Source organism: Rhinolophus hipposideros (genome assembly GCF_964194185.1).
Source record: "Rhinolophus hipposideros genome assembly, chromosome: 4".
NCBI lineage: Eukaryota > Metazoa > Chordata > Mammalia > Chiroptera > Rhinolophidae > Rhinolophus > Rhinolophus hipposideros.
The window spans coordinates 77,712,375-77,733,357 of NC_138050.1; the positions used below are offsets into that span (position 1 = coordinate 77,712,375).

The window sequence follows — 20,983 nt, forward strand, 5'->3', positions numbered from 1 at the left end:
CCTACACATGTAAAAAATAAAATCCAACAAACCAAAACAAGCGTAATTTAATACATTTAGCTTGCAAATGTCCTCCTAGAAGAGTGTGTTGTCTAGAGGAGTTTGTAGTAAGAGTGAAAGCAGAGTCAGTTAGTGTTAAACTTTTGAATCAAAAGACCTGGATTCTCATCCTGGTAATTAATTACTTTGGATAAAAGGACTTAAGTTCTCTTACTCTCCCTCATCTTTAAATTGGAAATGGTACCAAAAAACTCAAAACATTCTGAGGATTAAATATTCTGCTTTCGAAAGAATTGATCATATTCTGGGATCAGAATGAGTATAAAAGAAAAGACAATAAGGAAGCTCAGTCTTTGACCATTGTTTTCCTTTATTTAAAAAATAGTTCAATCAAGTATAAATCTCCCTAATTCTAGAAAGTGTAGAATTGTAAACAGTGTTGGATGATCTTACAATACCAAGTACTAAAATGAATTATTCTCCACTTTGTTAATCACCGTGAATTTATGTATTATCATTATATTTATTGGTATTTTAATATTTTAAAAACCATTAGGATTTTGGATGTTTCAAAATATTTATTTGGAGGAAATACTTGTTTTTAATTTAAAGCAATATGGTGAAATTGAAGATTGTCAGATTGATGACTCTTCACTTCATGCAGTAATTACATTCAAGACAAGAGCAGAAGCTGAAGCAGTAAGTACTACAAATTAATTTATTGAAGATCCAGATTTAAATTTTTTATAAATACTGCTTTTAAGTTTTAATATAAATGGATTTTTTTAACTTAAAAAATAACTACGGTTTGACGGTAGGTAGAACACATGAAGTGGAATTTGTGGCCTCAAAAAATGTCCTAAAGCAGTTATTCAATCCTATATGTAATATGATATGATTCGAATATATAGTTAGCAAGTTGAATGTCAAGTTGTATTGTTTTGATACACCAAGAATTCTTCCTTTTTCTTTCATAGGAGATAAGGCTTCCCATTATCCTTTCCTCAGATGGCCCAGAACAATGGGGTTGGCCAACTGCTAAAGAAGTGTCCCTAGTTCAGCATACCCCCAACTCGATCTCGGCGACTTTTTCCCCAAGACATGATATGTAGCTCTAGCTTTTAGGGTCCTTTCAGTATAGTTGTCTTAAACTATGTATCTTTAATTGTGTTTCCAAAGAATGACAAGAACTAGATACAACCTTGTCTTTATTCTGAGTTTAAAAGATTAAAAAAGGAAAACGGGTGTAAAGGTTGGGGATTCATAGAAACCTTTTTAGCCCTGTGTATTCTTTGTTCAAGATTGTAGAGAAACAGATGTACCATATTGTCTTTGGACGGTGTTCTAAACAGCCTAATGTGAATGGGAGAGTTGGATAGGTTTTAGAACTTTTAAGTTGATTGTGGTCTAAAGTTTTGAAAAACCTTCTAAAAGTTTATCCTCTCTGTAGTAAATACTCCCTGCCAGCACAGTGGTAGATTGCTGGGGGCTTAGGAGTTGCTCTTTGGACATTGTAGCCAATAAAACACTGGGGGTCTGGTAAGTCTCAGAAAAGTGTTCAGCTGAGCACTGGATTAACCTAATTTCTAGGTTAGTGGGGTGGGCAGTGGATTGTTTTATAGTCTAGGAACTCCTAATCCCAGTTTTGTTTTTTAAATCTAGTTTTGAGTTCTCTGTCCTTTAAAGATCTTTTGTGAAAGTAAAAAGTAATTTATAATTGATGAGAGTTTAAAACTTTCTTGTAAACTTATATGTAAATGTGTTATATTGAAAAAATAGATCTTTGATCAAGTTTTCTCTCAAAGGTATTGTTGAATACAAGAATAAGCTTCTTTTAAATGATGACTTCAGTGATAATTTTCAACGTAATATTAGATAGGTAGCTGAATACCATCTCTTTATGTTCTATTTGTTTTCTAGGAAACAGTCATATAAAACAATAGTAGTTGTTATTGTACCAATGATTAAAATACTGTATTATCAATTTGTGGGTTTAGTAACAACTTTAAATATATACTACTTTTTTGCGTACTTACTTGTCTGAGGGAGGAAAAAAACACGTCTTGCCTTTTAAATAATTTTTGGAAATACATTGCTCTTGTTAAGGCTTATTGACATATGCCTTCTTTCTTCGGTCTTGCTTTTCCACCTCAGGGGTGTGTGTGTGTGTGTGTGTGTGTGTGTGTGTGTGTGTGTGTGTGTGTGAGAGAAACACTGAATTACATTACATCAAGGTTGAATACGTGACAAAATAGGTTAAAGCTAATGAGAGTTACCTTTTCAGGGTAAGTGCCATTTTAGTTGGATTTACCAAACAGGATGAAAGGAAAACTACCATTGCTATGTTAAACATTTGAATTAAGTTATAAAGGTTGTTAAACCATAAACATTTCCTTAAGCCAAAAAATTTCTTTAGATTTTGTAACATTCTATTTTAGAAGAGAACAGGAAATTAAGTTGAAGCTTATTTTATACAAGCGGAGTATAGCTAAAACAGTGGTTTTCAAACTTGTGGGTTTTAGGGAACAATAAGGTTTAGAAATTTAAAATTAGTGTGTTTGACATAGGGGTGCCAATTCTTAATTTTGTCAAGGAAGAACGCTTAAAAAGTACAAAAAAGATTGCATTGACCATGACCAGCATTATGGAAAACAAAGGAAAATATACCAAAATATAGGAAGACAAAGGATAGACCTTTCCAAGAAAAGAAAATTGTCAACCTTTGCTAATGTTTGTTTCCAAATATTTCATTTTTGTTATTTTCTGATCCATTGTCCTAGATGATTGAATGAATGCCTCTATTTTCTATAATCAGTGGATGCATAGCATTTCAAAGTGAAAGTATAGGATAGGAATAAGGTAACTGAGACATTGAAATATGACTGAAAAGTGAGAAATTTCCCCCCAGGAAAGAGATTAAAGTATTTTAAGGAATAATAATATGAACAGAACACTTTTAGGTTTAGGTTAAGGTGGTTATGATTTGAGTCTGGTTAGTTAGAAAATTTTTTGTTTTCCTGTTTGTCTAGCAACACCCCAGTGTACTGAAGTTGGATTAAATACCCAAACAAGACAAACAAAAAGTAGTCTCTTCCCATGACTGGTTAGAATGTTTTTTCTACTCTGAATTGTTTCTATACCTTTGTAAGATACCAAGATTTCAGAATAGGAACAGTTAAGCTCCCACTTTTTAAGAATCAGTCCCAAGCTCAAAGAGGTCTTATATTTATATTTAAGCTATATATATATATATATATATATATATATATATATATAAGCTATATATGTATATAGCTTTTTACATCAGAAGAGAATCTTATTCTACTAATAGTACATTTTTGACACCCATACCTCAACTCCCAGTAGTTGTGAGGGTTCACTATTTCAAAATTTGTAAAGTACCTGGGACATAGTAAACCCTCTGAATGTTAGCTATTATGAATATTATTATTGTGGATTTTTCTTCCCCTCCAGAATAAGAGATGATTGGAAACTGAATAGGAAACCAGAAAGAGTAGATGATTTCAAAACTCTGATCTGAAGTTAAAAATACAAAATTGGAGTCATAGAGGATAGTGTAACATCAACAGTTGGAAGGTCATGGGGCGGCCTGAATAAATAGTAAATTAATAGCAAGAATAATATGTATAAATGAATTCAACCAAGGTAAATCAAATCATGTACATAACAGTTTTTTGGTGTGTGTTTTTCCTAATTTACTTAATAGTTATTAAATACTGCTATATGTGGTGGGCACTGTGCTACTAGAATTCGTAAATCTAAATCTGAAGCTTGTGAGAAAGGGACTATGCAGCTTGAACTCAAGAGTTCAAGGAATGGAAAGAAGTCTTTCCCTATAAGTTCTAAAACAGATTATACTTTTGTTTTTAATTCGTGGTTCTTTAATGTAACTCCTACCTAAACATTGTATACTGTGGTTATTACGAACATTAATAAAATTGGTTTTAGCCTTGTTTTATAGATTAGTTTTAATCATTGTGGTTAGTAAAAATGTAAGGTACACTAGGATTGCAGCTTTAACTCTTCTGACCTTAGGTCAGTTTTCCCCATGCTGTTTTTGCAGAACATTGTTTCTACAAGAGCTCCCTTTACAAAGGATTCTTGTCAGGTAACTTTGTAAAAAGCTGCATTTTGTATATTCCATTCAGATTCACAATTAGGTGACTTGAAAAAGCAGAAGGTAAACACTCTTGTTTAATTTTGCTTAACCCAGTGTTTTCCAAATGTTGATTGTTCCCAGAGCCATTTTCCATGTAAGATGGGGAACCCACCTCACAACTACTTTTCATACTTTTTTCTTCCTACATCATTTGTCAGATCTTCTGCCTGTTTTTCCTTCTGTTATGTGTATGCCTACTTTCCTTAGTTCCTAATTGGCTGCTAACTTTGAATAACTGTGTGCAAGAATAAATAGGCAAATTAAGTACACCTGCGCGCGCGCACACACTCATAGTCAGTGGTGTGATAGCTATGATTGATGTCAGTGGTGGTAGACTTCAGGTTATCACTTTGAGAGGGGTGAAAATCATGTTGTTTTGTACACCTGAAACTAATGAAAAATAGGCAAAGGACTGGAGCAAGCCTGTGAATAAAAAGCTTCAGCTTTTAAACAGACTTTTGTTTACATTTCATAGCATAGAAATTAGAGAATTGTAAAATGAACCTCCATGTGCTCATCATAGAGCTTTAGCAGTTATAGCCCATTTTGTCTATATCACCCACTACAACCCTCCCCCTCCTTTTTTTGGAGTCATTCTTAGTCATTGTATCATTTCATCTGTAAAGACATAGACATATGTCTCTCAGTGTTATAGCCTTAAAAAAAATAAAACACAGTACCATTCTTACACCTAAAAATGATTGATAATGCCTAAATGTTTTCAAATACCCAGTCACAGTTTGCATTTCCTGGGTTTTTTAATACATTTTTTACTCACTTTGTTTAGAATCCAGAATAAGGTTCATATCCTGAGGTAGTTTGATTGGTATTATGCAATCATGAACTCATACACTGAAATATTTCATGGATGTTGGTCCACTATTCTCACTTATTGACAGGACTCTAATAGGTTATGATAGTGTCCTGGCTTTCTGGTATGAAAAGGTGTTCTAGGTTCATCTTATACATTTTGTCTTCCAGACCTGGAATTGGTCATTTCTCTAAAGAGCTCTGATTCTTTTTACTGGGCAAAGGTATTTAGAGACCATAACATGAGTACCAAGGGTGCTCATTACTACTAAGTATGTTGCAGTCACTAATTCTTTTTCAGTGGTCAGAGCTGGGAGTGAAAAAACATACGTACATTTATACACCTACATACAAATAGACCTATACACATGTACATTTGCATACATACACATGTATGAAGAAAATAAATTTTAAAGTTTCTACTGACATTTCCCATTTAATTCTGAACTTAGGGTTTTTACACATACATACACACACATAGTAGGTACATAGGTATGTAGGTAGGTAGGTAGGTAGGTAGGTAGAAAGAAAGAAAATGATAAAACTAATACTTGCAAGTTAATTCTGTATTATATGGTTTTTACTTAATCACAGGCATCTTCATATCCCCTTTTTCCATGCTAAAAATTCACCATTTTCACTGACACCAACATAATTAGTTATGTGCTCTGTATATAAGTCTGAGAATAAAAATATCAGGTTCACCACAAATTATATAATTGCTGCGAAGAACTAAAAACATCTGTAATCTCTGGGCAGGGAACCTGAGAACTAAGAATAAAGATGAGAAGATGATTTATTTCTTACTTCACAACTTTTGGAGTTTTTAAATCATGAACATGTACTGTCTATCCCAAAAATAAATTAATTTTTTGCATAAGTATTCCATTATATGGATGTACTAACTGTAATCAACCATGTTGATGGACTTTACATTGTTTTTATTCTTTTTCTGTATAGCAGTGAATACTCCTGGTGCACATGTCTCTGTACATATGTAAATACGACTATAGGATATATTCTGGATAGATTACCGCCGGATGAAAGGATGTGTGCATTTAAATTTTTGATGGATAGTCATGAAATTGCCCTCTGTACAGGTTGTACCACATTTTGGTTTGTGGTTACCATGTGCTTCGTGTAGACCAAGCTACATTTTTAGCAGTCTAAGTTTATGGTCACTTAAGTTCAAGCACATTCTATAGTCACTGCCATTTTTACTCATCCCCTCCCTCCAAGTTTATGTTTTTGTTATTATTTTGTACTTCTATTGTGTATGTGTGTGTGTGTTTATGTGTATCCCTTACTTTCCTGTTGTAATTACATAGGATCATCCTACTTTTGTTTTTTAACCTGTGTACTAGCTTTAGTGTTGATCCACTGCTTTTATTATGTGTTTGGCTTATCAGTGAGATTTTTTTTTCTTGGCAGTATTTTCTTATTCATATTTTTTATTTTCCTTCTTCTGAAAAAAGTTCCTTTAATATTTCTTGTAATGCTGGTTTGGTGGTGATGAACTTCTTCAACTTTTTCTTGTCTGGGAAGCTCTTTAGCTCTCCTTTGATTCTAAAAGATAGCTTTGCTGGATAGAGTAATCTTGGTAGTAGGTGCTTACTTTTCTTCACTTTGAGTATTTCCTGCCAATCCCTTCTGGCCCTGCAAAGCTTCCTTTTATAAATCAGCTGATAGTCTTATGGGAGTCCCCTTGTAGGTAACTAACTGCTTTTCTCTTCCTGCTTTTAAGGGTCTCTCTTTATCTTTAACCTTTGCCGTTTTAATTATTATATGTCTTGGTGTGGGACTCTTTGGGTTCATCTTGTGTGGGACTCTGTGCTTCCTGGACTTGTGTGTCTATTTTCTTCTCCAGGTTAGGGAAGTTTTCAGTCATTATTTCTTCAAATAGATTTTCAATCCCTTGCTCTCTCTCTTCTGGTACCCCTGTGATGTTAATGTTGTTATAATAAATGTTGTCCCACAAGCCGCTTAAGCTATCCTCATTTTTTGGATTTTTCTTTTTTTTTCATTTTGCTGTTCTGTGTGGGAATTTTCTGCACTCTTGTCTTCCAAATCACTGATTCTAACCTGTGCTCCCTCTAATCTGCTATTGATTCCCTCTAGTATATTCATTTCAGTTAATTGTATTCTTCATTTCTGACTTTATTTTTTTATGTTTTCTATCTCCTTTTCATTGTTTCCTATCTCTTTGTTGAAGTTCTTACTGAGATAATCTGTTCCTTAAGTTCATTGAACATCCTCATAACCATTGATTTGAACTCTGCATCTGGTAGATTGCTTGCCTCCATTTTGTTTAGTTCTTTTTCTGGAGTTTTGTCCTATGTTGTTATTTGGCACATGTTTCTTTGTTTCCTTGTTTTGGCTGCTTCCCTTTGTTTCTGTGTATTAGGTGTACCTGCTCTGTTTCCTAATCTTGACAGAGTGGACTTGTACAGTAAGTGCCCTGTCGGTCCCAGTGGCACAGTCTTCCTGTTCACCTGCGCTGGTTGCTTCAGGTGTGACCCTTCTGTGAGTTGTGTGTGCCTGTTGTAGTTGAGCCTTGATTGCTTTTGGCATGTCAGTGAGGGGATTGACCGTCAAGCTGACTGGCTGTGAGAACCTGCCATGACTTCAGCAGACAAGCTGTTACGCAGGGGCTGACCCCACGGAGCGGGAGTTGCTTTAGAGGGGCTCAGGTGCTTGCCAAGTCCAACCTTTAGATGCGTCCGTTCTGACACTAATTGAGTGGTGTTTTGGTGTTGTCTGAAGCTGGCCACCTGGTGTGTTGGTTGGGGCTCCTGTGTAGGCCAAGGTCAGCCACTGCTTGTGTCTGGCCTGAGGTCACCTGGTAGGAGCTACAAAGTGATCTTTGGTTGGTAGCTGCCTGTGCAGGGTTTGGAGGCACCTGGGAGTGGTTATGCTACGAATTGAGGCCAGCTGCCAGTAGTTCCAGGGTTGGCCCACTGAACAAAAGGTACAGGGCACTCTGAGAACAGTTGCTGTTTGTTTGGGGTTTGTGGACCTTTGAGAGATTTTAAGAAAGTTTTTAGTGGGGGACCAGCCAGCCCCTTACGTACATTAGTCTCCAAAAGAGGTTTCACTGGATGTGTTAATTGGTGGGGCAATTCAGTTCCTCCCTGTTACGTTCCTGGCACTTTTCGAGCTGTTGTCCCTTTGCTGGAACTCAGAGTAAATGTTTATGAGTGAGTAAGTCTGTGCATAAGGCCTTTAAAAGGATGCCTGGGTTTCCAGCAGTCCTCTATCCCACCTGGACTGAGTTTCTGGCTCTACAGGCTGGTAGCCCAGTGTGGGCCTGGTACCCATTGCTCTTCAATGGGGAGCTCTGCAGCCGAGATATCCCTCCCTATTCTTAACTACCACAAGTGGTGTGGGACCAACCCATTTTGCGTCCCCAGCCCTCCTACCAGTTTCCATGTGCCTTCCTTATATCCTTAATGACAAGAGTTCTGTCCCGCTAGTCTTCAGGTGGTTGTTAAGGGTGGTTCTATCATTTACTTACAATTTTGATGCAGTTGTGGGAGGAGGTGAGCACAGCATTTACCTATGGCCATCTTGGCTGAAAGTCCAGAAGAATTTTTTTAAACTTTTAAGACATTATGTTGCAGATTACATGAAATAGATTTATATCTTCAAAAAGCAAGAATTCAGTTATTTTTAAAGTTTACACAGCCAAATAGCCAAAAGCTTCTGATGAAGCAAAGTTAATAAAAAGTTAAACATACCTAGCTTTGAAAAGCATCCTGTAAATAACTTTAAAATTAAACCTTTAGAGAATTGTAGGCTCCCCTTATAAATTTGAAGAAGCCACGTGCTGAATATAGAGATTTACAAAATAAAGATTCAGAAATTTTTGTCAATAATTTACAGAAAATGTCACTAACATTTTTTGCCATTTTTGGCTAGATGAAAAGTTGAGTTTTATGAGTAGACATTTTGCATGAGACAGTTGGAATTCTTTACAGTAATATATTTTTATGTAATAGTTACAGCTTAAAAAATGACAAGTTGTTTCTGAACTTAAATCTCCTATGTAAGCACTTTAAAATTTTTTAGTTGTATGACGCTGTGATGAAGAGATGGACTAAAAACTCCTGAGCTGCATTTTAATAGGCATGAAAGCTTTTAAATTTATCATAAATTTATGTGTGCAGATTTAAAATTTATACCTGGGGACTTTAATATCACACAACTCATAGTCAGATGTCATTGAACATGTAATTGTTTCTACATTTCACATTATGCGATACTTGAGATTATGCTATAAATCTTTTGTGACTATGAGTTATTTCTGTATGTTGCTAACATTGATTTATGTTAGTTCATGTTACTTTAATTTGAATGCACTATTTCCAAAGCAGCAACTTAATGTAGCAAGAACTTAAGTTTACTAAGTTTAAGTTTTATCATATGCAATTCTGAAATCGTTGTAGGAAGCACTTTAGTTTTGAATAGAAAACTTGAGTTTTTTTCCTTTGTAATCATAATACATTAAACATTTTATGGTATTTGTGATGTAATTTAAAAATAATGTGATACTTTCCACATGCAAAATTATTATTTTGTTAAGTGTCTGGTTTACAGTTACTATATATGCCATTTGTAAATTAACAGGAATTAAAATGTAATAAAATACATTTAGTTTGTTAATTCTAATTTAGACTTTGATTCAGAATCTACATCCAGGATCTTGAAGTGCTTTGAGATTATTGCCTTGAATAGCAATTATTATATCATAGACATGTAGACATATGTCCATCTACTCAGATATTGGCCAGTACTGAAATAACTCTAATAAGTTATGAGTAATTGTTCTTGTTTTATTTTTAGAGGAATAGCCAGTCACTAGGCTGATTTTAGAAATAAGTAATCATAAAAAAGTAAATTATAATAACAAATAGTAAATAGAGAAGTAAATAACCACAAAGCAAATTAATAGACATCTGTGTTTACTTGTGTTTAGCTCATTTAATTTAAATATCATGTACTATTTCATTTTTTCCAGAAATTATTAATGATTCATATCCCAATGTTCTTAATTGTTTTAGGCTGCAGTTCATGGGGCTCGTTTCAAAGGGCAGGATCTAAAACTGGCATGGAATAAACCAGTAACTAATATTTCAGCTGTTGAAACAGAAGAAATTGAACCTGATGAAGAGGAAGTATGTTTTTTTTTTCCCTCCACTTGGTTTTTCCCTTAAATGTTCACGTTTTTATATAAAATGTGATTTTAACATTAAATTTTTATTCCTGAGCCATATTCCAGGCAGGGGATAACAGATAAATGCAGACAACTTTAAACTTTCTGAATTAATGAGAACTGTGGATTGCTAATCCAGAAAGAATATATGAAAATCATATATATACTCAGTTTTTATTTACTCTTAGAATATAATAATTATTCATTAGATTTTTATCCACAGGAAATCTCATATTTCAAGTTTTAGAGTATATATTCTACTCAATTGCTGTATTAACATTTCAGGTTTATTTTAATTCATATCGTTTTAGTTTACTAGAATGAATGCCTGCTATATGGTAGATACTCTGATAGGCACAAAAATGAATAAGACACGGTCCCTATTAAGGAGCTTATAATCTGGAAAGGGGGGTGGTGGTGACAGACACATAAGAAACTAATTATAATAAAAGGTAGACTGATATGCTGAAGAAGATTTGAACAATATGCTGTTGAAATCCAAAAGAAGGAATGCTTCTTTCTGTCCAGAAGAATCTTGAAGGAGGTGGTACAGTGGAGCTGACCCCTAAGTGATGGTAAAGCTTTCCGTTACCAGCAGCTGGGCCTGGGACTACAGTTGAGAGACACGTTTGGGCAGAGGGATAGGTGTGGAAGAGCACGCTTTTCTTGGGTAACAGCAGTTAGTGTGATGGCTGAGACGTATGAGCGTGAGAACAGTGAAGTGGGAGAGCCCTTTGAAGCCCAAAACTTAAAAATAGCAATTATTTTGTTTCATCTTGAAATAAGCTGTAGGATGAAGTTGATGAATTTAAGAAATAAAGGGAAAGTAGGGAAATGAAATGTTCCATGTTTTACCTTTGTTAGATTTTCATAGTGTCACTTCATTTTGTTTGAAGAGCATTCAAGGCTGTTACACATATCCATAGTCAAATGCAAGAATAAATTGTGTGTTTTGAAACTCATGTACATGATTTGTCATTTTATATTTTAGATTATACCTTTGTCCTTCCATGAGTTTGAATTGAATGGGGAGAAAAGCAGGAGAGCTCCTGGTTATTAGGTACTTTGAAAAGTTTGAAAAGCAGTCTGAGAAGCTTTATGAAGGGAATGGAGGAAAAAAGGAATGCTATAAAAGAAAACGTTTGTTTAGGTACAATAGAAAATCTTGATAGATTTTTATGCAAGTTACTGGTTTTGTGTCCAGTGCTATAGTAAGTCAGAGAAGACTTACTGATGTTTTCTTAAAAAAAAAAAAAAAAAAAAGTTGAGCATTGTTTTGTAGATATAGAAAATAGTATCATTTAATAAAGAGAGGCAGGACAAACGGCATGTACAAAGGCTTACCTTGACAATTCTTTAGTGCCTGTTTGATGTAAGCAATAGAATAGATACTATAGAGAAACCATTGAGTGACAAAGGTTGCTTTTCTTTGTTTCTTGAATGTTCTAGCTATAGAAATACCTTTTGTATTCGACTCTGTTGAGAGAAATCAGTATTTAAAAGTGTCAACTTTTTTCTTTTTTTTTTTTTCTTTTTGGGTAAATTCCTAAATGCATTTTAACCTAAAGTTTCAGGAAGAGTCTATGGTGGATGACTCATTACTTCAAGATGATGATGAAGAAGAAGAGGATAATGAATCTCGTTCTTGGAGAAGATGATTTGACTGATCATTGATCTGCATTTGCTAGAACTCGACCTGTGTTTCATTAGTATTATCTAATGTACTTTTACATATTTGTAAAAACAATTTTTGGTAAATGTGATAAAGATGGATTTCACAAATAGACAAAAGAGAAGAAAACTACCTTCTGATCCTGTATTTTGAAAGATTGATGTTTGCATTTTATTTCAGTAAACAATTGCTAAAGACATCACACCAGAAACATATGCAATGTTTTTATTACATACTTCTACTGAAATTACGGAACTCTGCGTTCTTTGTAATTTAATGAATAGGTCTAAAAACTCATGACCAATACTTGTTATAACTTAGAGAATTTTGTTTTACTCCAAATAAGGAATGAATTTGCATTTAAAATCTTAATGAATGTTTTCAAAAATGAATAGATAACATAGTACTCTAACTAAAGTCTTCAAGTTATGTATTCATAATATTACATAGTAGTATGCTTAGGCTTTACTATGTATTAGACCTTTGTTGGACTTGTGTATGTATTTTACCATATGGGTTTTAATGATAACGGTGTTATGACTGCTTTGCATATGACTCCTTATGCATTCAGATGTTTAAAATAAAGTGGAATGGTCTCTTAAAAAGAAAAGAAAAGAAAAAAAAAGCAATGACAAAAAAACAAAAACCAAAAACAAGACAATGTTCTTTGATTTAAAAAAAAAGAAAAAAAAAAAAACAAAAGAAAAAAATTGAAATAAATAGACCATTCCAGATGGTGATCTACCCTTCCCCCCAATTATCACAAAAGGAGCTATAATCACTAATTTATCCTCAATAATAATGGTTACTGGTACTTTTACAATAATGTACAATCCACTGTTTAAAATTTATACCACTTCAGTTTGGTTTGATCTATAAATTTTCAACAGATGTCTTAAAATTTAAAAGCAGGCCGATTAGTTTGGAACCAGACTTCAAGTAGAGCTAACATTTGGTGAATAAGAAAACCATCACATTACATTTTGGATGTATGAAAGAAAACTTGACCATTTGAAGATGTATGAATAAAGAAATGTACTATAGATACTACTTTAGGAAAACACTGTTTGGTAAGTGTTCCAGTCTGATATTTTAAGTGTGCATTTCCTATGCTTGTATAAAAATCTTTGACATTTGCAACAATATTGTGACTTTTAAGTGGATTTCTCTGGCAAGTGAACACGATCATTTTAAAGTTGATACAGGAGTTTCCAGAAAATAAATGCATTCTTTGTAGAATGAGGGGGTGGGAAATTACATATTTCTCTTTTAAAATTCATCATTTCGGTTATATAAGTGTTTCTGCCCCTCCTGAGATTATAGTGATTATATTAAAATTCACATTAAAAAAATCACTTTCTTTTCATATTGGGTCCTCACAATCACAAACTGTTAATTCCACCACCATAGTCTTCTGCCAGTGGAGTGACCAGTGGATTTTTCCCACACTTAGGGTTAAAGTTATCTTGATGCTAATACTATTTCATAGGAATGTTTTGGCTTGCAATTGGTATACATGTTCATATTTAAGATTGCAAAATCAGATTCCTTTTGTCAAAATAGTGACTGTACTCAAAAACTTCTTCACTATATTTAGATCTGTGATATATTTTATGTAGTCTCTTGTATGTTGACTGTGCTATTCTGATTCGTTAGGTAAGTTTGTTTTCTTTTCTTTTTAGTAGTCGTGAAAGGTGCCAAATTGGCAGAGGCTCACGTTTCTTCTCTTTACACCAAACAGGTATTATAAAGAAAGAAAAATCTTTCAAAGGCCAGTTAAATCTCCGTGCTGATTTTTGGCTTTATAATTTGATTAGGAAATTTAGCGGTATTTTTTAAATTACTGTAAAATTCCCTTACCATGTAACTGAAATTATCTATTTATTTAAATTTGTAAATAGCTAATTATTTTCCCTAGCCTACATTCTCTAGTAACTTAAAATTAAAATGTTTTAAGCCACTTTTTTTCTGTGAATGAATTAGAAGACAAATATATTTCTATTTGGTCTCAAAGTATGTGGATTAAATATTAGCAACATTCATTAGGCTCACAATTATATTTTTATTAATATGATTTTACATTAGATTTTTGCTATTGAATTTTTAAAATTAATATATTTATAAATACTAGTACTCTACATGTATTTTATTTCTTCATATTTAAAACTTAAGATATCCCATTGACTTAGTTGTTAATTCCCATTTTACAGATAAGGAAACATAAGCTAATAGACATGGAGTGACTTGTCCAAAGTCACAGATAGTAATGCAAGGACTAGATTTGAATGGAGGCATTCTAGTTTCAGTACCAACTTTTCTTTTTTTTAACTCTACGTTGCTACCTTCTTTCTAATTATTGATAGAGCATGAGATTGTGTGTACAGTAAATGCGGTAGTTCGTGAACAAAATTAGTAGACTTCTTGGTCATTAGCCAGTTCATACCTTTACCCTCCCTTTTAATACAGCACTTTGTTCATATCTCTGTTACAAGTACTTACGTTATAATTTATCTGGTTTATATGTCTGTCTTCCCCTCTAGATTACAAGCTCCTCTAGGAAGGGGACCATGTCTTATTCATCTTTTTATCTCTAGTGATTATCACAGAGCCTGGCTCATAGTGGGCACTCAGATGTTTGTTGGATGAACTAATGAATGAATGCACATTTACATCTCCAATAATGGAGTGACAATTACCTCCCTTGTTAATTCTTATCAATTTTTCAAAAATCTCTCTTGAATGTCTTCTCAGTCATTGGGGCCATTTTGCTAAACAATTGATACAGTTAAGTATTGTTGCACCAATGGGGTGACAAACACTGATGGAAGAGTACACATGTAGTCTTAATGGAATTTCCATAACAATTACTAAGCCATTAATATTTTAGAGTATTAAAGGTTGTAGTCACTTTCAGGAGTAAAGTAGCCTTTTGATTTCTATCAGTGTGTAAGAATAGAATTGCCAAGAGCCACCAATCTAGTCCATCTCACTAATTCTTCATATCTGAAGATCACCCTAGTGTAGAGTACTGGATGAAAGTTAAGAGATTTAACTTTTGGTCCCAGCTCTGTAACTCACTCTGACCTCAAACAAGTCTCTTAACTTATCCAGGGCTGTTTTCTGAGGTTGGACTAGATGATTTCTAAGGTCTCTTTCACATCTATAGTTTCTCTGGTGGTATATTAGTTTTTAATCTAAAACAATATACTGTTATTATACCAGTTCTTCATAACTGTTGTAATTGTTGTTTCTGTCACCTTAACAATGGAAACAACTTCAATTTGGTTATGATGAAGTGTCTTAGCACAGTTTTGTATATAGTGTTCCCAAATGCTTGCCTTATCTGGCACAAATTCCATTCAGCCTGGAAAGTATGGATTAACTTCTGTATTCACTAGCACTTTTCCTTCCTACTTATAACTTTCCCACTCACTTCTGAACTCAAAGTTTAACACTCTTTTTCTATTACAATATGCTACCTAAAATTCAAAACACATTTTTAATTATAGTTGTCCTAAGAAATTCTTTGCTTTAGTACAGATGTGGGCTGAGTTGGGGGTGAAAAAAGGATTAAGAACAATGTAGGTAGCTACTTCTTACAGGAAAAAATTGAGGGAAATTATATATTATTGGTTAAAAGATTGATTAGGATTACCTCAAGGGATGGTTGAGTTGTCATTTTACATATTTCACTCAATATTTTATGTCTTTTAAGTAGTGTTATTTTAACTGTTATTGAATAATTGTAACATTTTAAAAACTAATTTTAGTATTTAACCAATGCCCAAGCATTTATTGAAATCATGTTGCAGGAATGGCAGAGTATTCCGTAGTGCTTGTTAACTTATAATACGATGAAATGTTATCAACCACTAGTTTACTATGAAGACATCACTGTTCTAGCTGATTATTTGTAGACAGTATGGCTGAGCTTAACTGAAGGAAATTTCCTGTTAATAAAACTTTTATGGGGACTGTATTTCCAATCTTACTTGGAACTCTAATCATTGGCTCTAAGGGTTACAAAAAGAAAGCAAAAGGTTGCTTGTTTAGTATGTTAAAATTCAATGGCTATTTTAGATCATTATATAAACTATTATCTATATTTTCTTCTTTCCCCTTACCCATAATGTCAACTGATTATAGAAAATTATTTTTAGTCCTTATAAAATATATATAAATATTTGTAAGATTTTTTTTCTTCCCTTACAAGTCTTTTAGCCTTTTAAAACAAGCATGTCATGTATGAAATTCTAGCTATAATTAAGTTAGTTCACTTTTTTGGTCTTTCAGTTTTTCTTATTCTTCTAAAATCCTATAAATTAAAAGTGGAAATTTAATCTAGGATTAAATTATGAGTGTATATTTGTGAGGCAGAAAGTAAGTTTCCTTTTCCCAGATCTCAGGAACTACCTTGTTCTTACTAACTTCTTGAACTGGCTAGTTTCTCTAAAGTATGTACACAGGCTTTTAGAGAAGAGAATTTCTTTTTCTCTCTGATCATACACGATTATATACCTATCGGATGACAGCAGATAATCTTCCAAATGGCTACCTAAAAGCCCTAAGGACAAAAGAAATCTTGGGTGAACGTGATTGCCATGCTCAGTAATTTCTAATGAAAACATCGTTTAATAGAAAATTTTCTAATTTGGTAAATAATTTTTTTGCAGTTTATAAGTATTTTGTTACTAGTGTAAATGAAAGCATTTTTATTTTACTTTTTTGGTATCAGTTTATTATACTCCTTCCTAATCCCTCCTCTGTTACTTGATTTCATCCATCCGCTCATCTTCCCCTCCAAAATTAGTCATCCTTTGTATACCCAGCATTGTCTTATTTTGATGTTTTCCTTTATATTTATTTTTGTTATTAATCATTGTGCTTAGTAGAGAATTTTATGTTACATAGTGTGACTAAAGAATGAAATGATTATCATGAAGTTTAAGGAAATTAGATATAACTTGCAATTACTTTAAAATCTTTGGGAAACAAGATAATTGTTTTTGCTTTCATTTTTATATATAATATCTTGGAATTCATGAGTTTTTCAAATTACTTTGCCTACCCACCTCTCTATAAAAATTTACTTTCTGGTCAGTTACTACATTTCCTAACCAAAAGTTTCATATCGTTGCCATGTCGTAGAGCTGTGATCTTTGCAGCTTAATGTTTTAAGACTTGATGCAGAGAAGTTTTGTTAAAATCGTTGGAAGCCAAAGCTGATTTTTTTTTAATGTGTCTACAACTTTGATTTTGATCCTTCCTTAAATAGATTTTTTTTAATGTTTAGAAAAATTAGAGATCAGTTTATGGTGTGATTCAATTCTTAGATTTATTTCCTATTTTCAAAGTTTTTTTAATAGTCTTCTCTTTTTTCAGCAGAGAGAGATCATCATTGCCTGAATTTAGCTTTGTGACTACAACAGCAAGACCTGTTCCTGTCTGGAGACGACTGTTACAATATCATTCTATCATTTTATGTTTGCCCTTTATCAATTTGAATAGATGTTTACATGTACTATAATTAGCATTTTTATCTTTACAGTTCTCTAGGGGTACATCTGAGTCCAGAAGTATATTTGAGTGTGTTCTTTGTCCTTAGTCTTAAATGTTTTCTCTGCTTACTTTATAGCCATTTATTTTTTAAACACCATGCAAAGGGTTCTAATATGAGATAAGTTTAGTCTCAGCCAAGTTGAGAATTGTTTCTGGGAAGTCCATAAAGCTTTGATGCGGTGTTAATTAGCACTAATAATTTAGAATGAAGAAAATGATTAAAAAGTTAAACGTGGGTTTGGTTTTAATTTTTCTGGGTTTCTGGGTTTTAGGATACACTTCTGGGTTTAGGATAATCACTTGAAATAATTTTGAACAGATGGCAAAATACATTTTTGCACACTGTAATAACTTGCCTATTTCTTCCAAATATACTTACTGAAGTTATTGCCAAGACCACTTACTCAAATAATTTTTTTAATTAGCTCTTTAAAACCAATAAGGAGAATAACTTACTTTCTTTTCAAGTAATGCAGGATAATCTATGGATTATAAATATTGAGAAATATCTGTTAGATGTCTAATTTAGAGTTTTTCCATATTTTCCTCACTTGCAATCAAGACATCAAAGACAATCTTAAAAGCAAAGGGAAATAATGTTGTGTATCTAACATTGTTAAAGACTACTATGGAAAAGGTATTATTTATAACAACATGGCCCATATTATTTATAACAACATGGTTTAGGATTATTTATAGAGTGTGATTAAATTTTATCCTAAATATTTACCCAAAATATCCTTTTTATAATGAGCACCGTAAGAAAAGTTTTCAGAAAATTAATTTTTGAGTGTTTCTTTATAGATTCTCATGAGGCATTTGAGAAGTTGGAAGTTATATTTGGTAGCAAATCTTTATTAGAAAAGTCCGAATTACACTTGATTCTGTTCAACCTTGTCCATGCTCATATTTTCTCTTTTTTTGTGTGTAAAGTTGTCAACCACTTTTTTCTTGAGTATGCATTGCATTTGTCTTCATGAAAAATAAAAAGAATGAACACATAATGTAAGTTAATCTATTTTGATCCTCATTAGTTGGAGACAGCATGGTAATGTTAGGATTGGTTTAAAGGAAAATTACATATTTGGAAGGTCTTCTAACATAATTATGACCTAGTAGCCTACAAGGCATTTTTAAAATTAGACGTTAGGCTTAGTTTATATTTGCAAACTAGCATATAGGTGCAGGGAGTTTGTAAATATTTTCCCAGATTTGTTCAGTATTTTTTCAAGGAGAGATTTTTCTGCCCATGTAATAGTGGTTTACCTGCTAGGGTAGAAACCCAGTATGAAGAGACCATATTTGCTGTCAACAGTTTTAGTTGGTTAATGAATGTGGACCACATACCATCACCCTCAATTTTATTTTGTCATCTTCCTTTTTACCCCTTGCCTTTAAAAACAAAATAAAGGAAAACAAAATTGAACATATCATTTGAAATCAGAGTCGCGATGATTTGATTCTCTAAGATCACTGTGCTTTTTGAAAACTGTGAGATCCAGTAGGTCAGTTATGTAGTTAAACTCCCTTATGTCGATTAATTTAATTAAAGGATTTTAATTTCATTTTCCTGAATAGGATTCTCATGGAGCTATTTGTAGATATCTGTACAGAATCACTTGTGTAATTGAATGAAAGTTTACCTCTGCATGATTGCATTGTGGGAGCCTTTTATATGTCTTTATATTTTTCAGTATACTTGGATTTTACACTATTAGCTGTTCTAGTCAAGCTATATTTGCTTTTTTTAAAAAATAGAGTTTATAAATATTTATGCTCAAAGTACAGATCAACTGAATATTTTTGGTCTTGTTTACAAGATAAATAATACTTTAAAGTGGCAGCCACCAGGTATCTTAGGAAAAAGTCATTGGTGCTACAAAACCTTTCAATATCAGTTTTGAACCTGTTATCTAGACTTTGCTAGGCTTGAATCTATGATTGCTTGTGACTTACTCTAATCTAACAGCATAATCATAAAAGTGGTCTGTGGTGAGTCAGGTAAAGAGCCCAGCCCTTTAAAAACACCCCATAATTTAAAGGTATGATGCAGAATGACAGTGTATTTATTTTTGCCCAGCTTCCCAAACTGAAAATAGTTTCTTCAGTTTGTCATTAGCTCTTTTGATAAGAGGAGTGATGTTAATGTGGCTAGAATTAAGAAATGATACATTCAGCATGGCTCAGTTTTCCTGCAGTTCTAAAATATGGTGAAATCTTGCTCTGCTTTAAATTCCCATCTGTCTTTTACTCATCAGGAGGCAGGATAATTCTTACTATATTTATAGAACATTTGATGAGTTGGAAAGAGATGTATTATTTACATTGTACAAGTTCTGTGTTAATGTGTAGATTGTGTTCTACATTTACAAGACTTCATTCCAGCACCTTAGTGAATGTTCTTAAGATACAATTTTTAAGTATCAGCAAAGCATTCATAGATGTTTACTGTTGATTCTCAGAATCCTGGACCTGTTTTGGGTGTGATACTAACTTCAGCACGTGTTGTCAGGCACAAGATTTCCTTTAATAAGTGGGTTAGCTTAACTCGATTTCTGCAGATTGTTGAACCTAAAAACACCAAAGGAGTCTTCTCTTGTCCGGAGACTGGATTGTTCCAGTTTTTAATACCTGTGCCCAGAAGTATCCCATTTCACGAATGTGTGTTGGCATGGGGAAACAATTCCCTGCTCTTTGAGTGGAGCGAAAGTAATTGGTTAAGCTGTAGCAGCTTTTTTTTGTTAATTTTAAAGGTGATAAAACTTGAACTGAAAAAGGTAAAACTTGAACTAGAAAACTACTCTTGTATGCTTAGAATGTTTATAGTATTACATGTTTGTGGGGTTGTCAACATTTTTATTATTTATAGTTGAATTATGTTTTGTTAAATATCCATAATGTTTATTATTTTTATATTTTGAAAATTTTTTAAATAAAATAGTCTTACTTAAAAGCAGTTGTTAACTTTTTAAAATTGTCCTATATCTTGCATTATTATATTAATAGAGAACAGAAAGAAACATTTGCAGCCCTCAGGCTTTGCACAATTAAGAATTCTGAAATGTTTATATAAAGAAGTGGCTTCACATTGCCCTTTATCCCTCCTTATCACTCCATTCTCACTTTAAATTAGTAAGTCACTTTTGGTACCTATGTGTTATTGGCCTAATGACCTCTTTTCTCACACGTTACAAATCCTCCATACCTTCTTCTTCTTAATTCCTGCCTCTTGACTGCCAGAAATTTTCTCTTGATTCCATTTGGGGACCAAAATGATTCTCCTTATCTTGAGTGATAAGTACAAAAATATTGTTGTGATGTCAAAGAAGGACTAAAATGAAATCAGACAAAGTGCGTATACATACTGTCAACTTCCAAAGCTTTTGAAAATTTAGAACTTTCCTCCATAATTTTCAGTTTTTATTTGAACATGTTTTCTGTTCTGATTTAACCTGCTTTTCCAGCATTCAGCTTATTCATTTCGTATTGAATTTTATCAAATGATAAATTTGTTCTTTTGTTTTTCATTACAGATATACCTTCTGTCATC

General features: G+C 33.1%; 1 protein-coding gene across 11 annotated transcripts in view; it reads left to right on the top strand.

Moving 5' to 3' along the window:
* The window catches only part of RBM26 (RNA binding motif protein 26), a 79,933-nt gene extending 59,544 nt beyond the window's left edge, over positions 1-20,389 (top strand). For 8 of the 11 annotated variants that reach the window (XM_081045563.1, XM_081045564.1, XM_081045559.1 and 5 more), the window contains exons 20-23: positions 613-699; positions 10,051-10,164; positions 11,771-13,615; positions 17,257-18,412. In XM_081045563.1, coding sequence (XP_080901689.1) covers positions 613-699; positions 10,051-10,164; positions 11,771-11,860 — 291 coding nt within the window. In that variant the 3' untranslated portion in view covers positions 11,861-13,615; positions 17,257-18,412. Of the gene's footprint in view, positions 1-612; positions 700-10,050; positions 10,165-11,770; positions 13,616-17,256 lie in introns of all 11 variants that reach the window. The other 3 variants (XM_081045557.1, XM_081045555.1, XM_081045556.1) reach the window with 3 other exon arrangements.
* The last annotated feature ends 594 nt before the right edge of the window (positions 20,390-20,983 follow it).